The sequence below is a fragment of the Eurytemora carolleeae genome, unplaced genomic scaffold (assembly GCF_000591075.1).
Source record: "Eurytemora carolleeae unplaced genomic scaffold, Eaff_2.0 scaffold978, whole genome shotgun sequence".
Classification (NCBI taxonomy): Eukaryota; Metazoa; Arthropoda; class Copepoda; order Calanoida; family Temoridae; genus Eurytemora; species Eurytemora carolleeae.
In genome coordinates this window covers 1-16,432 of record NW_019396868.1, presented here as the reverse complement: position 1 = coordinate 16,432, position 16,432 = coordinate 1, and the positions used below count along the sequence as shown (strand labels likewise).

Here is a 16,432-nt window from a genome sequence, read left to right as displayed (position 1 = left end):
TTAACTTACACAGCAAAGTTCATCCAGGTTACCGAATAGTACTTCAGGTTCAGCACACATCACAAACCCTTCAACCTGAACCTTCTTTAGAGGTTCCAAGAACACCTAAACAAAAAGAGTATTTTGTTTTTATAATCATAATTATACTAGAACAAAAATATTGGCAAAGTAAATTAAAAACTCCTGTTTATTTGAAGTAGGCAGCTAGATCATGTCATGTGCAGTGTACACTATACGGTACACACACACGTGACAGTAAATCAAATGAATCATCCCCTACTTTAATATAAGGTCAATTAAAAATCTTTTTTTATTTTTGAAAACGAATAACAGATTTGGAAAACTAATACCAGATTTGAAAACTAATTACAGATTTGGAAAACGAATACCAGATTTGGAAACTACTAACAGATTTGGAAAACTAATACCAGATTTGGAAAACTAATACCAGACTTGGAAAACTAATACCAGATTTGAAAACTAATTACAGATTTGGAATATTAATAACTGATTTGGAAAACTAATAGCAGATTTGGAAAAAAGGTATAAAAAAGTCTACGCGATCTTAAAAATAGTAGAACTACTTAGCTATACCCTAATAGTTTAATTTAAATGTCTGATTCTTTGTGTCGTGGCAACCTTTGATATTTTAAATGCTGACTACTTCTAGTCGAATATATACTTCTAGTCGAATATATACTTCTAGTCGAATATATACTTCTAGTCAAATATATACTTCTAGTCGAATTCATATGATTGAAATATAAAAGTTGTATGGCCAAAAAAAGATATAGACAACCCTGAGTCATCAAATTTCTATACAGCCTCAACTTTGAAGTGTCGCAACACCTTGGCCAAGTTTTACTTTGCCAACTTACTCATTTTTCTAGGTCTAGACATATTTATTTTAAAAAAGCTACAAGTGTGTTTCTAGCTTAAGTTTAAACGGAGTAGTTGGCAAAATATTGCTCGATTTTTTATGTGAGAGTGTACACATCTTGATTGTCAGTGTGCCATCATGCATCAGGTTGTAAAGTAGAGTTTAAGGCATGTAATCAGTTCCCTTTTCAAGCATTGCAATTATATTCCAAAAAGTGCAATCTCATAGATAAATAATTAATACAGTTTACACCTTTTCTCAACCTCTTAATGAGAATTTGTTTCGCAAAATTGCGCAAAACTGAATAACGCAAAAGTGGAATAGCGCAATTTTACGCGAAACGAAGTTTGCTAATAATTATCCAAAGTGCTATTTTTCGCGCAAAAATGTAGCGCGACAAAAGTAAATATTTACGCTTTCTTTCGCAAAAAATGAGTAAAAGTTTTGCAAATGGAAACCCTAATCATGGTCAAATGATAAAGCTTACATTTTTAAGAGCCATGAGATGATGCCGTAGGAAAGCAGATTCTGATTGAAAAAGATCCCAAACTGCTTCTTTTCTTTTCATATTCTGACTTAATCTTAATTCAACCTAAATGTATAATAGTGATGATTATGATGTTTTAAAGATAAAGATGTTGATGCTTTCAATGATAAAGATGTTGATGCTCTTAATGATAAAGATGATGATGTTTTTAATGATATAGATGTTGATGATCTGAATGATATAGATGTTGATGATTTTAATGATATATATATGTTAACGATTATAATGATAAAAATGTTGATGCTTTTAATGATAAAGACGTTGATGCTCTTAATGATAAAGATGATGATGTTTTTTAATGATAAAGATGTTTATGTTTTTAATAATAAAGATGTTGATGCTTTTAATGATAAAGATGTTGATGTTTTTAATTAAAAAGATGTTGATGATTTTAATGATATATATGTTGATGATTTTAATGATACATATATATTAACAGTTATAATGATAAAGATGTTGATGCTTTTAATGATAAAGACGTTGATGCTCTTAATGATAAAGATGATGATGTTTTTAATGATAAAGATGTTAATGTTTTTAATGATAAAGATGTTGATGCTTATAATGATAAAGATGTTGATGCTTTTAATGATAAATATGTTGATGCTTTTAATGATATCGATGGTGATGCTTTTAATGATATAGATGTTGATGATTTTAATGATATATATGTTAACGATTTTAATGATAAAGATGTTGATGCTATTAATGATATAGATGTTGATGATATTATAATGATATAGATGTTGATGAGATTAATGATGAAAACTATGATTGTAAGATAGTTATTTTTGTATAATGATGATGATGATGATGATGATGATAATGATGATAATTTTGATGATGATGATGACGATGATGATGATGATGATGTTGATACTGATGATGATGATGATGATACCTCAGGGAATGAGAAGACCCCGTGTTGAATGGGAGGGGAACAAGGGCTGGAGGGACACCTAAACATTTTAAATTTGTATTTTTAAGGAAATTCATGGTAGAAGAGAAAAAAAATAATTTGTATTAACAAGTTCATTATTTTATTAATATTATGATTTAATGTCCTTTGTGCACCTTGCATAATAAGAATACTAATAAACTAAAGATGCGAGGTTTAAAGACGAAATAAAGTGACATCAAAGATTTTCCATTTCAACTTTATTATTGTGTTTATATAAAGTGAATTTTAAGTAATTATCTATATAAATTATTATTGGAAAGTAAAAAAAACAAATTCAAAAATGTAAAAATGTAAATGGAAAAAAAGCTGTTTGATATCATGATATTCGTTTGCAGCCTTTTAGAGGCCATAAAGATACCTTGCAGCCTTTTGCATAGCAGCTATGATATGTTTAATATCTCTGCAGCTCATTACAGAGCAGCTTAAATGTATTTAATATCTCTGCAGCCCATTACAGAGCAGCTAAAATATGTTTAATATGTTTGCAGCCCTTTACAGGGCAGCTAAAATATGTTTGCAGCCCTTTACAGGGCAGCTAAAATATGTTTAATATCTCTGCAGCCATTTACAGAGCAGCTAAAATGTTTTTAATATGTCTGCAGCCCTTTAAAGAGCAGCTAAAATATTTTTAATATGTCTGCAGCCCTTCACAGAGCAGCTAAAATATGTTTAATATCTCTGCAGCCCTTTACAGAGCAGCTAAACTATGTTTATTATCTGTGCAGCCCTTTACAGAGCAGCTAAAATATGTTTATTATCTGTGCAGCCCTTTACAGAGCAGCTAAAATATGTTTGTTTAGCTCTGCAGCCCATTACAGAGCAGCTAAAATATGTTTAATATGTTTGCAGCCCTTTACAGAGCAGCTAAAATATGTTTAATATCTCTGCAGCCCTTTACAGAGCAGCTAAAATGTTTTTAATATCTCTGCAGCCCTTTACAGAGCAGCTAAAATATGTTTAATATCTCTACAGCCCTTTACAGAGCAGCTAAAATATGTTTAGTATCTCTGCAGCCCTTTACAGAGCAGCTAAAATGTTTTTAATATGTCTGCAGCCCTTTTAAAGAGCAGCTAAAATATGTTTAATATGTCTGCAGCCCTTCACAGAGCAGCTAAAATCTGTTTATTATCTCTGCAGCCCTTTACAGAGCAGCTAAACTATGTTTAATATCTCTGCAGGGCAGATAAAGTATATATATAATACATTTGCAGTCCATTAAATTGTAATTGGCAGAAAGAATATATTTGTAGCCATTTAAAGGCCTGATAAAATATATTTAATATCTTTGTAGCCATTTATAGTGGGCAGATAGAATATATTTAATATCTTTGTAGCCATTTAGAGGCCCGATTTAATATATTTAATATCTTTGTAGTCATTTAGAGGCCTGATAAAATATATTTAATATCTTTGGAGCCATTTAGAGGCCTGATAAAATATATTTAATATCTTTGTAGCCATTTATAGTGGGCATATAGAATATATTTAATGTCTTTGTAGCCATTTAGAGGCCTGATAAAATATATTTAATATCTTTGTAGCCATTTATAGTGGGCAGATAGAATATATTTAATATCTTTGTAGCCATTTAGAGGCCTGATAGAATATTTTTAATATCTTTGTAGTCATTTAGAGGCCAGATAGAATATATTTTATATCTTTGTAACCGTTTAAAGGCCAGATAGAATATATTTAATATCTTTGTAGCCATTTAAAGGCCTGATAGAATATATTTGATACCTTTTACGTCCGTTAAAGAGCAGATAGAATATGTAGCCATTTAGAGAGGGCAGATAAAATATATGTAATAAACTTGCAGTCCATGAGAGGGAAGATAGAATATATGTAATAAACTTGCAGTCCATGAGAGGGCAGATAGAATATATGTAATAAACTTGCAGTCCATGAGAGGGTAGATAGCATATATATAATAAACTTGCAGTCCATGAGAGGGCAGATAGAATATATGTAATAAACTTGCAGTCCATGAGAGGATAGATAGAATATATGTAATAAACTTGCAGTCCATGAGAGGGCAGGATAGAATATATATAATAAACTTGCAGTCCATGAGAGGGAAGATAGAATATATGTAATAAACCTGCAGTCCATGAGAGGGCAGATAGAATATATGTAATAAACTTGCAGTCCATGAGAGGGCAGGATAGAGTAAATGTAATAAACTTGCAGTCCATGAAAGGGCAGATAGAATATATGTAATAAACTTGCAGTCATGAGAGAGCAGATGTAATATATGTAATAAACTTGCAGTCCATGAGAGGGCAGATAGAATATATGTAATAAACTTGCAGTCCAGGAGAGGGCAGATAGAATATATGCTATACCTTTGTAGACCTTTAGAGGCCAGATAACTTGAGAAATCCACAGAGCTATCACTGGATGTGTCATGAGAAGCTTTTCTTTGTGAGTTGTCCACTAGGTCAGGTAGATGTGGGGTGACCTGCCTATGGTTTAGGTAGGGGGAGGTTGACCTGCTCAGGCTAGGGGATACAGAACAGTCTGATAGCAAGCTTCCAGTCCCTTGGAAATGATTTTTTTAATCCAGAGTACAATCCCTTCCCAAATCGACCTTTCTCGTAGATTTTGTATTACACAATAAGACTTGTGTCTCTCGTTATGTACACACTACAATTAATATTTCAATCTACCTTGAAGGATGGATAATAGCGCCTTCATTGATAAAAAATGGAAATGAAAACGATACATTGTTGACACATTGTTTACTTAATTACACATTTACTATTCATTTTATTAGCTTACTCTTTTACTCATGAACTTACTCTATCACTTATTAACTTACTCAATTACTTATTAACTTACTCTATTACTTGTTAACTTACTCTATTATTTTTTAACTTATTCTATTACTTATTAACTTACTGTATAACTTATTAACTTACTCTTTTACTTATTGACTTACTCTTTTACTTTTAACATACTCTTTTACTTATTAACTTACTCTATTAATTTTTAACTTACTCTATTAACTTACTGTATTCATTATTAACTTACTCTTTTACTTATTAACTTACTCTTTTACTTATTAATAAACTCTGTTACTTATTAACTTACTCTAATACTTTTTAATATACTCTTTTACTTATTAACTTACTCTTTTACTTATTAATATACTCTGTTACTTATTAACTTACTCTATTACTTATTAACTTACTCTATTACTTATTAATATACTCTGTTACTTATTAACTTACTCTTTTACTTATTAACATACTCTATTACTTATTAACTGTATTGATACTCTTTTACTTATTAATATACTCTATTACTTATTAACTCTATTTATACTCTTTTACTTATTAATATACTCTATTACTTATTAACTCTATTTATACTCTTTTACTTATTAATATACTCTATTACTTATTACTCTATTTATACTCTTTTACTTATTAATATACTCTATTACTTATTAACTCTATTTATAATCTTTTACTTTTTAATATACTCTATTACGTATTAACTCTATTTATACTCTTTTACTTATTAATATACTCTATTACTTATTAACTCTATTTATACTCTTTTACTTATTAATATACTCTATTAATTATTAATCTATTTATACTCTTTTACTTATTAATATACTCTTTTACTTTTTAATATACTCTATTTACCTTGAAAATCAGTGAGTACGTGGGAGTCCTCTACTCCATAGGCGCTCAAAAAATCCTTAACAGTGTTCACACATTTTCGTTCAATCTCTTTCGCGAAATTTTCGTTCAACCAACGAAAAAGGAAACGAAAAGGAACATTTTTGTTTGCTTATATAGTTACAATAGCCAAACAATAAATTACACATCTTTTAAGTATAAAAGAGCTTACACAAAAAGTTATCAAACATTTTAAAAAAATCAATACGTTAAATTAGAGAAGTTTTAAAAGAAAGTTATATTAGAAAAGGGAAAAAAGGGAAAAATTACCCCCCTGGGATTCTATAAAATCAGTGCCCCTGATCTTTTAACTTATACCTTTTGTGCTGGATCTACTAAATCTTCTCTTGTCTCTTCTAATCTTGGACAAACTGTCTTTGGTAGGACAGAGTTCTAAACATATTAATCTTAAACAAACTTTCTTTGGTATAGTACTAGTACTTGTACTACTACTACTAGTACTTCTACTACTAGTACTACTAGTACAACTAGTACTTCTACTACTAGTACTACTACTAGTACTACTACTAGTACTACTACTTGTACTACTACTACTACTAGTACTACTACTACTAGTACTACTACTAGTACTACTACTTGTACACTACTACTAGTACTTCTACTACTAGTACTAATACTAGTACTACTACTTGTACTACTACTACTAGTACTACTACTAGTACTACTACTACTACTAGTACTACTACTAGTACTTCTACTACTAGTACTACTACTAGTACTACTACTTGTACTACTACTACTACTAGTACTTCTACTACTAGTACTACTACTAGTACTACTACTTGTACTTCTACTACTACTAGTACTACTACTAGCACTACTTGTACTACTACTACTACTAGTACTTCTACTACTAGTACTACTACTAGTACTACTACTTGTACTACTACTACTAGTACTTCTACTACTAGTACTACTACTAGTACTACTACTTGTACAACTACTACAACATTTCCAACAAAAAATTTGTTCAAACAGACTTATGTTTTTTCTTAAACAATTATAATTTATGGGCAAAATGGTGAAATTTTATTAATCTTGAACAAACTGTCTTTGGTAAACATATTAATCTTGAACAAACTTTCTTTGGTAAACATATTAATCTTGGACAAACTGTCTTTGGTAAACATCATAATCGTGGACAAATTGTCTTTGATGTAAGACATAGTGTTAAACAACGTGTAAAATCATTTAAAATGCTGCTTTTGTAAGAATTAAAATAATTTCGAATAATTTTTATCAGAATCAGTTAAAAAAGAACTATTTTATTAAATTAGAACTGATTAAAAAAAAATAAAATGTAAATTACCCTCCTCACTCCTAATTTTCTTCCTCCTTCTCTCTCATGTCTAATATATTCTACAAAATCTACCCATGAGAACAGAGCAACCTTGTCCAGCTGAGAGTCCTGAAAAGAATAACTATACAGTGAGAACCAAAAAATAGTTAAATTCTCGTCATCTTATTAATCCTTAAACTAACAAATATATGTGCGTGCAAATTAATTCTAAAAATTTTACTGATCATTTTTTTGAGATATTTTTCAGTTGCAACATTTCATATTTACAATGGTGCCCTTAAAATCTTTGTTTGGTTTTTTTTATTTTTGTAAATTTTCTACAAAAGTGCCCTTTGCATTTCTTGCTTATCAGAATCAATGAAGAATTTCACGGAAATAAAGATTTTTTGAGTTTGAAAAACGACGTTATCTTCTACAGTTTTGATCCGATTAAGATTTCAATTGAACCGTTGTAAATCAGGTATTGCTATATTTGCACGGAGAGTTGATTAAATTACGCTTACAGTCCCTTGATTCAGCTAGCACTATTATTAACATTATTATTTACTATATAATTAACATGATCATCAACACAATTACAAACTATTTAAAGATTGTGTTTGATCTGTTCTCAGGATGACAGTTTTTCTTTCAAGATTACTGCAGATGACAAACCTTGATTGCTGGATTTTTTAATATGAGATATTGTTTAGATTGTTTGGAAAACGTTATGAAATCAGAATGAAAATGACTCGGAAAAATCTTCATTGATAAGATTTCTTTAAGTGCTTCTTATTAAAAAGAAGAATTAATTTCAATTTCCCGTGTTTTTGTCTAACAAAAAATAGTATATTAATTTTTAAATGGTTTTTGCACCTTTTCAACCTCGTATCTACATATATAAAGAAGTTATCTCTGTTTGTTTGTTTTTATGTTCGATTATAACTCATGAACCCCTGGGCCAAATTTGTCTCAAATTTTGATTTTGGAACTCGGTAGAACCACGGGGATGGTCCTAGCTAGGTTTAAAGTTCTTATTTAAATAGGTTGACAATTATAAAGAATACTTTGTTTTAAGGCAAAACTGGGTTCTCAAACTAGTAAAAGATATTGTTGCTCTTTTTCAAAATACACATAATATAATATAATACCCATTTATTATAATTTAAGATCAAAACTAAGTACTAAAACTAAGTACAATCTAGCGGGGGCATGTCAAAAAAGCTTAGTCAGGGGTTCACTTAGAGGAACAAGCATGTATGGTGAATTTTGTGGATTTTTTCGTTGATTTGGACAAAACATTCAACTGAAAGATTGACGATTTGATCTAACAGAATAAATAGTTAGAAATATTTTGATATCTAGATATTTAGATATTTAGATGTTTAGATATTTAGTTATTAAGATATCTAGATATTTAGATATTTAGTTATTAAGATATCTAGATATTTAGATATCTAGATATTTAGATTTTACAGATTTTTACCTTAAATTCTGATGGAACTGTATTATTGAGAACACTTTCTAAACTGGCTCCGTCCGTTTTAGTCTTTTTTTCTCGATCAAACTTAAAAATATTTTTTTTGCTAAAATCGACAAAAACCTTTTTTATTAAAGTACTTTTGCTTAAAAAAGCATTTGTAAATGGCAACAATGTAGTAAAAGAAAAATGATGCTCTTAGTAGTAAATTATTTGTATATAATCTTCTGAATCTGATAATGATAAATACGTTGTTTACTATTAAAAAGATAAGAATTATGAATTATGAATTATGTAATTTTAAGTATAGTAATATAAAGGAAAATGTAATTATTACCAACTTTAATAAATATAGTAATATAAAGGAAAATGTAATTATTACCAACTTTAATAAATATAGTAATATAAAAGAAAATGTAATTATTACCAACTTTAATAAATATAGCAATAATAAAGAAAATGTAATTATTACCAACTTCAATAAATTCCATGCTTTTCCTTTTCCCTTCCCATCTCCTAATAATACATTAATAATTAAACACTAAGAGAATCCTCTAAATTCTAAAGGCATTTTAAAAAGACTTTTGAATAATTTTAAGTGAACTTTCTTTTCAAGCATCCATTTAAGTAGAAATTATTTAGATTTACTTGTTTTACTCTCTGAAAATTAATAAAAAGACTTGCTGATTTAGCCAACAGAGCAAATTGTGAATCAGGCAACACTTCATAAATAAAAGGCAGCTTTAAATAAAAAAATGCTAAAATTTTCGTTGCGTTTTGTTTTCTCTAAATTTTGGCTTTTTGTTGAATTTTTGAAAAAATTAAATCCCTATTTTTTCTCAAAATTTTTAGCAAAAGCTGAATTAACGGAGGTTTTTCTGCGCAGTCATCTTAAAAGTTGAGGTTAACCCTGTAGATTTAATGAATGTTGCAGAATTGGTTAATAACCCCCCCCCCTTTTAATCTAACTTATCCAAATTCAATTTCTGAAATTGTATTCAACAATATGTGTATATATAACTATATATACTTTATATAGCCTACAGCAATCACTATACTACAGGGTGTCCCAATAAACAGGGAAATAAACAGACGACCTGGCAGTCATCTACTATTTCTCAAATTTGCTTCATGGCAAAGTATAAAAACAAGGCTGTGCATTTTACGAGCTTTACAAGAAGTGGTCTGTCTTTCTTGTGTTTTAAAATTTTAGAATTTTCAAGATCAGGCGTTTTCGAAATCAGTTGTTTTACTCCAATAATGTTTTAATAAAAAATGCAGCGTAAATCGAAGACATTATATTAGTCGTCACTCAATTCCCATGTTTATTGGGACACCCTGTAACATATATCTATATATGACTTGTTAATAACATACATCTAGCAAATTTTAAGACATTTCAAAATATCGTATTTTCTCTATAAAAAAAAATTTGCGGATTTATTCAACAGTTACAATGAAGGAAATTAGGAGAAAAACTATGAATGTACAAAATAAAAAATAAAAAATTGTGAAAAAAATAAAAAAATCGACCTGTTTCTGATATAAGGCTCTGTGTTGAACCATCCATATCTAAATCATGAAATTCAATCAAGTACTTTTGAATACTTTTTTTCTTTGAAAATATTTTGAATTTTACCTCCGTAGGCGTTAGCCTTGTGAGTTAAAACTCTTGAATACACGAGCAAATCACCAGGACATATCTATTAATACATGTGTCAGCAAAGGAACAGAAACTGTGTAGTATAAGACAACTACTGTTTCACATAGTTCGTTAATTTATAATATCATCTAAAACAACATAAATTTAGTCTTCGTATCTTAAAGTTTTACTAGCCCCACTTCAAACATTAAGAAAATGTTTCTTGTAATGCTCGAAACAACCAAAACAATGCCCGTCCACATACAAATTTAGAAAGATTTATGAAGAATTATATCTTTTTGTTTTAATTTTACTTTAAAAAATCCTTGACAGAAAAATTTAAGATTTGATAAGGCCCAACTAACCNTTCCCCATTCAATTACATTTTTATATCTTGTACTGGTTTAACGATGAATAGGGCTGGGCACGTTCCAACTTTTTCAAGCCATTTTGTTAACGGTTCCAACCGTTTTAAAAATAAATTCTCAGGTATCGATTAGGTTCAGAAGGTAAAAACAAAACTTTGTTTCGTTCACAGTATTTTCCGGTTTTTTAAAGTTACCATTAGTTAATGATCTCAATTTTATCAAATGCGTTAATGGAAAATTTTCAACAACCAATAACCTTTCCATTTGCTAACGGTATTGTTATAACAGAATTATTGGCGTTAATGGTCTATTACTGTAATAACAATCTAAAAACACCAAAAAAAGTTCAAGTTTAAGACAATCTTAACCAGAACAAAAAAACAAAATTAACTATTAAAAAGAATCTTTTACCTTTTCTTTTCCTATGGTTAATATTTTTTTCAAAAATGGCTAAACCCTATTGGAACGATTTAAAAATTAACAGTTTTTGTTGTTTGTTAACTGACTCTTCTGTTTATTTTCGAAAACCTTCAAATTGTTACAGGAACTTTGCCCAGCCCTGTTGATGAATACAAGTATAATGTATGCAGAACCAATTATTTTTCTTCTTTAATAACAAATATTAAGATAGAATTGTATAAAACAGGAATACCTGCATGGGAGGGATTACAACAATTGAGGACGACCTTTCAAGCTCATCATGGCGGCTAAAATTAAACAATTATCATGGCGGCTAAATTAAACAAATTCGGGAACTTTCCATGAATCCAAAAATACTGGAATAGTTTTTCTAGGGAAATGTTTAAAAAACTTTGCTCAAACTTAATAAATAAATTTCAAAAAAAAATTTTTCTTCAAATTTAAAATTTTTAACAATATTCTATAAATAGGTATATGATAGCAGATATAAATATTTTGACATTTCTATATTTTTTGTATTGCCAACTGCGAACTTTAGAACCAGGTTAAGGTGCCTCCTTATTCCTATTTTTCTACAGTACACCCATTAGATTTGACAGCAAATAAATTAGAACTGATTTAGCTACAAACAAACGCAAATTTCTGGTGTATTTTCTATTAGGCTGAAACAGAGGGGGGGGGGATGTCTCCCAGCCCATCTCCAATGTTGTCTTTGTTTCCTAACGGAATAAGTTGATAGTGTAAAGCTTTACATGGGAGAGTTTCTTTCCATTTTTCCTGTTTGATTTTCTTTTTTCTTCTTGTTTATTGTTTCTATGTTATGAGCCTCTCCAAATAATTCTTGCGACATCAAGTTGTGGATCAGGTAGGAAATAGATAAGGAAGTTTAGAGGAGGAAGGGTATGAGTGATTTCAGAAGAAGATCCCTGCTTTCCTTTGTGTAAAAGTGTTTCTGACTTAAGCAGAATTAAGGAAATCCATAACTGCACCACTTATACAAAGTGGAGAGTTAAAAGCCTTACTGCCCCATCAGGTGGAATCTTCCACAGTAATCCAGTCCTCACAGCCAGCCGAGTAAAAATCAGTATCATTGTGCATGGCTTGTATACCTAGCAGGGGTTATACTTTTGTATTCCCTTTTCAGCTGAGATGGAGTTCTTGTTTACTGTTAAATTCCTATGTTTGGCCACTCCCCTGTAGGATAAGGCATGAGCAACGTTACGCAGCACTCCTCCGAGTCGTGGAGCTGGGATCTGCTATGGGGAAAGGTCCATAACCCTCCAAGAGCAGAAAGCAACTGAAATCTCAAAATGAATAAATGCAACCTTTTTCAAATATAATCCACTTGAAAAAGATCAAACTAATTATTTTCAAAATTCAAAGTGGACTTAAGTAAAATAAGTACAATTTAGATGCTGTCAAAATTCCTATTTTGACTAAGTGTTTGGACCAAGCTAAATACGATTAGTTTTACATTATTAAAACCAATTCATAAAAATAACTTTTTAAAAATAAAAAAGATATATTAAAAATTCCTATATATCATCAAAATAGGTAAAATTCTTGTATTCATGGCAAAATGAATATTTTGAAGAAAAATTTCAATAATCATGATTCTGAAAACTTTTCATTGTGCAGATTTTCCAATTTAATTTAATTTTCTGCAGAAAATTGTACGATTCACTCATGTTGTTTATTTGAAAACAATTGATGTACAGACTACAGATGAATTAAAATAATTACAATGAAGTATATATATTCTGTCTGTATCGAAATATTTCTAGTCATATTTTCATCTTTAGATCAAAATCCGTCGGAAATATTAAACAAATATATAAAACATATATCAAATAAAAAAGTGTAAAATAGCAAAACAAAATATTTTTATTTGACGAATGGAATTGGCTGACTGACTTAATGACGAGAACCTATATATTTGTATGTTTATTGGGTGCTTTATTAACTTGAAAGATACAGGGGGAGTCAAAAAAAAGTGTGATTAGCGTCAAAATTGAAAGTGAAGAAAAACAAAAGTGTGATAATAGATAATTGCTATCCAATCTTAAAATTTCATTAAGATCTGTATGACCAATTGAGAGATATATTCATAAGAATCCCCAACATTTTAATGAAATAGATCCAATTTATTGTTCAGTTGAACATAAAAATAACACAGTTAACATTTGCACATTAATAAAAATGTCCTCTATTCTTTTGGTGCAATTTTTACCGCTCTAATTCTTAGATCTATTTATTGATAGCCTTGCTACGACAGGTAGATTTTTTGTGGTAATATGTGAATATCAAAAACATTAAAACAATATTCTAAAATATTGCAAAAATTCCATGCATAAGAAATTCATGAATTTTTTTTTGTAAAGACTACGCTAATCACACTTTTTTTTGACTCACCCTGTACTTAATGTATTTGTGTATTCAGTGTCCGAATTTAATGAATTTAAGCCGCGTCTCAAATATCCACCAAAAACCAGTTTAAATTTAGCGCCGGCTTAAATTTAAAAAAAAAAAAATTTAAGCCGGGGCTCAAATTCTTTAAATTCGGCCTCGGGGAGTTTAAAATGTTTTATGGGCTTTGTCTTATTAAAAAATATTTAAATCATGATTTCCATGAGAGATTTAGCCCCCCTGAAATATTTCCATGAGAGATTTAGCACCCCTGAAATATTTCCATGAGAGATTTAGCCCCCCCTGAAATATTTCCATGAGAGATTTAGCCCCCCTGAAATATTTCCATGAGAGATTTAGCCCCCCTGAAATATTTCCATGAGAGATTTAGCCCCCCTGAAATATTTCCATGAGAGATTTAGCCCCCCTGAAATATTTCTATGAGAGATTTAGCACCCTTGAAATATTTCCATGAGAGAATTAGCCCCCCTGAAATGTCAAAAAAGGCTTTAAGCCCCCCCCCCTGTATTGTATACGCAACTAAATAATGCTTTACATATGTACTTTCCACGTCAATCAGGATCTTTTAAATACATTATTCACCGTTTGGTTTGGTGTAAAAAAAAACCATGGCGGACTTTTCGAGGATTTTCGGGTGCTCCACGTGGGTACAATTACAAATCAATTATTTAAAACTACTTACACACTTGCAGAACTTTCCCGCCCACTGTTATCAGAGCCTAGAGAAAAAAAACAAAGAAATTTTTAAATTTAAAAAATTAATTTTTTGTTAATACAAATTAAAAATGTACCTGACACCAGCATCTTGGGCGGTACCAAAGCTCCCCGCCTCCCAGTCATCATTGAGGCTAGATCCTCCCCCTCTCCTTCAGTCTCACACTAAATTGTTAAAGGGCGTAACACAAGGGCGTACACAGAAATAAATCTAGATTAAATTAAGAAAATCTGGTTTAAATTTCAGGTAAATACAATTATTCAGTTTCAGACATTATAGTCCAATTACCTAGCAAATAAAAAACAAAAAATTGGATTTTTTCTTCAAATTCATTGACTTTTTTACTGAAAATGTTAAAAGAAATTTTTGAAAATTTGCATCTCAGCAGTCAGCTTTAAATTAAAATTCATGAAATTAAAATCTTTTAAAGGAATACAATTTTTTAAGTAAAAATTTAATAACGTAATTTTTTATATCAGACAAAATACGTGAATCTAAGATGAGTTAGTATCTGATGAGAATAGAAAAATAAGAATTCTTTTTTCTTTTGTTAAAAAGTCCAAATACCGCATTAAAATAGTTATTTTGTGATCTATTTTTAAGTGTAGGTGCGCACCGCGGATGCTTAATTTTTATTTAGAAAGCCAGATTTCTGTTTCTGCTTAAGGATAGAGGGGGGGGGGGAGAGAATTCGATTTGCCCTCCCCCTTCCTTTTTAAAATATGCCTTTATTTTTAAGTGGATTTTATTTCGGAGATTAATTTTTTTCCAACGTATTTTATCAGTGAAATGATAAATTAAAATACTTAAAAAACAGCTCAAAGCAACAAAAATTGGAATTTTCTTAACTCAACTTTGAGTATGCTGATGAACATTATTTTAAATCTTTAAACCTTAATCTAAACGATTGCTTCAAAAATGAAGAATATTTGGCTGATTTTTGTTATCGAAATTATTTCCTTGTGTCTTGAATTCGGATGTGATTTAATAAATCTTTTTAGATTAAGATTGACACAAAGGAGCATATAACTTCCCCGCCAAACAACTAGAATTTCCAAAAATATTGGCAACCTGATAGTGCACACACCTATCATATTTCAAATATTAGCAACCTAATAGTGCATACACCTATAATATTTCAAATATTAGCAACCTCATAGTGCACACACCTATAATATTTCAAATATTAGCAACCTCATAGTGCACACACCTATAATATTTCAAATATTAGCAACCTGATAGTGCACACACCTATAATATTTCAAATATTAGCAACCTCATAGTGCACACACCTATAATATTTCAAATATTAGCAACCTAATAGTGCACACACCTATGATATTTCAAATATTAGCAACCTAATAGTGCACACACCTATGATATTTCAAATATTTGCAACCTAATTGTGCACACACCTATGATATTTAAAATATTAGCAACCTAATGGTGCACACACCTATGATATTTCAAATATTAGCAACCTGATAGTGCACACACCTATGATATTTCAAAGAATAGCAACCTAATAGTGTACACACCTATGATATTTCAAATTGACTATTTGATCAAGCAGAATATATTAAATGTTTACAACATTAGATTTTAAGTTTGAGGCAAGTAATCAATTCCAATAAATTAAAAAAACCCTTTGTTTAAAATTTTTGATGGATATTCCAGTTATATTGGCACTGACCTCTGTATTTACATCTGTTTCATCTTCATCCTCTGCAGTCGGCATATTAGGGGAGGGTAGACTCATGTAGGCAGGACGGGATACACTAGATATATTATATATATTGGTAGGACGGGATACACTAGAAATATTATATATTATATATATGTAGGACGGGATACACCAGATATATTATATATATAGGTAGGACGGGATACACTAGATAGGGATGAAGTGAACTGGGCTCCTCTGTCACTGCAGGTACGCCAAACCTTGAGATCCATCCGTGGAACATGGTGGAGGCACACTCCGCCGCAGAAATCCCAGT

General features: G+C 30.1%; 1 protein-coding gene across 1 annotated transcript in view; it reads right to left on the bottom strand.

The window, feature by feature from the left end:
- Positions 1–16,210, bottom strand: part of LOC111709560 (uncharacterized) — a gene marked incomplete at its 5' end in the record, with an annotated part of 29,294 nt that extends 13,084 nt beyond the window's left edge. Inside the window, 15 exon segments of the mRNA XM_023483288.1 lie at positions 10–105; positions 1,368–1,472; positions 2,329–2,386; positions 4,734–4,929; positions 6,045–6,099; positions 6,399–6,473; positions 7,411–7,509; positions 8,867–8,947; positions 9,333–9,376; positions 10,394–10,432; positions 10,500–10,563; positions 11,523–11,577; positions 14,400–14,436; positions 14,509–14,596; positions 16,126–16,210. Coding sequence (XP_023339056.1) covers positions 10–105; positions 1,368–1,472; positions 2,329–2,386; positions 4,734–4,929; positions 6,045–6,099; positions 6,399–6,473; positions 7,411–7,509; positions 8,867–8,947; positions 9,333–9,376; positions 10,394–10,432; positions 10,500–10,563; positions 11,523–11,577; positions 14,400–14,436; positions 14,509–14,596; positions 16,126–16,210 — 1,177 coding nt within the window.
- Between the last annotated feature and the right edge of the window lie 222 nt (positions 16,211–16,432).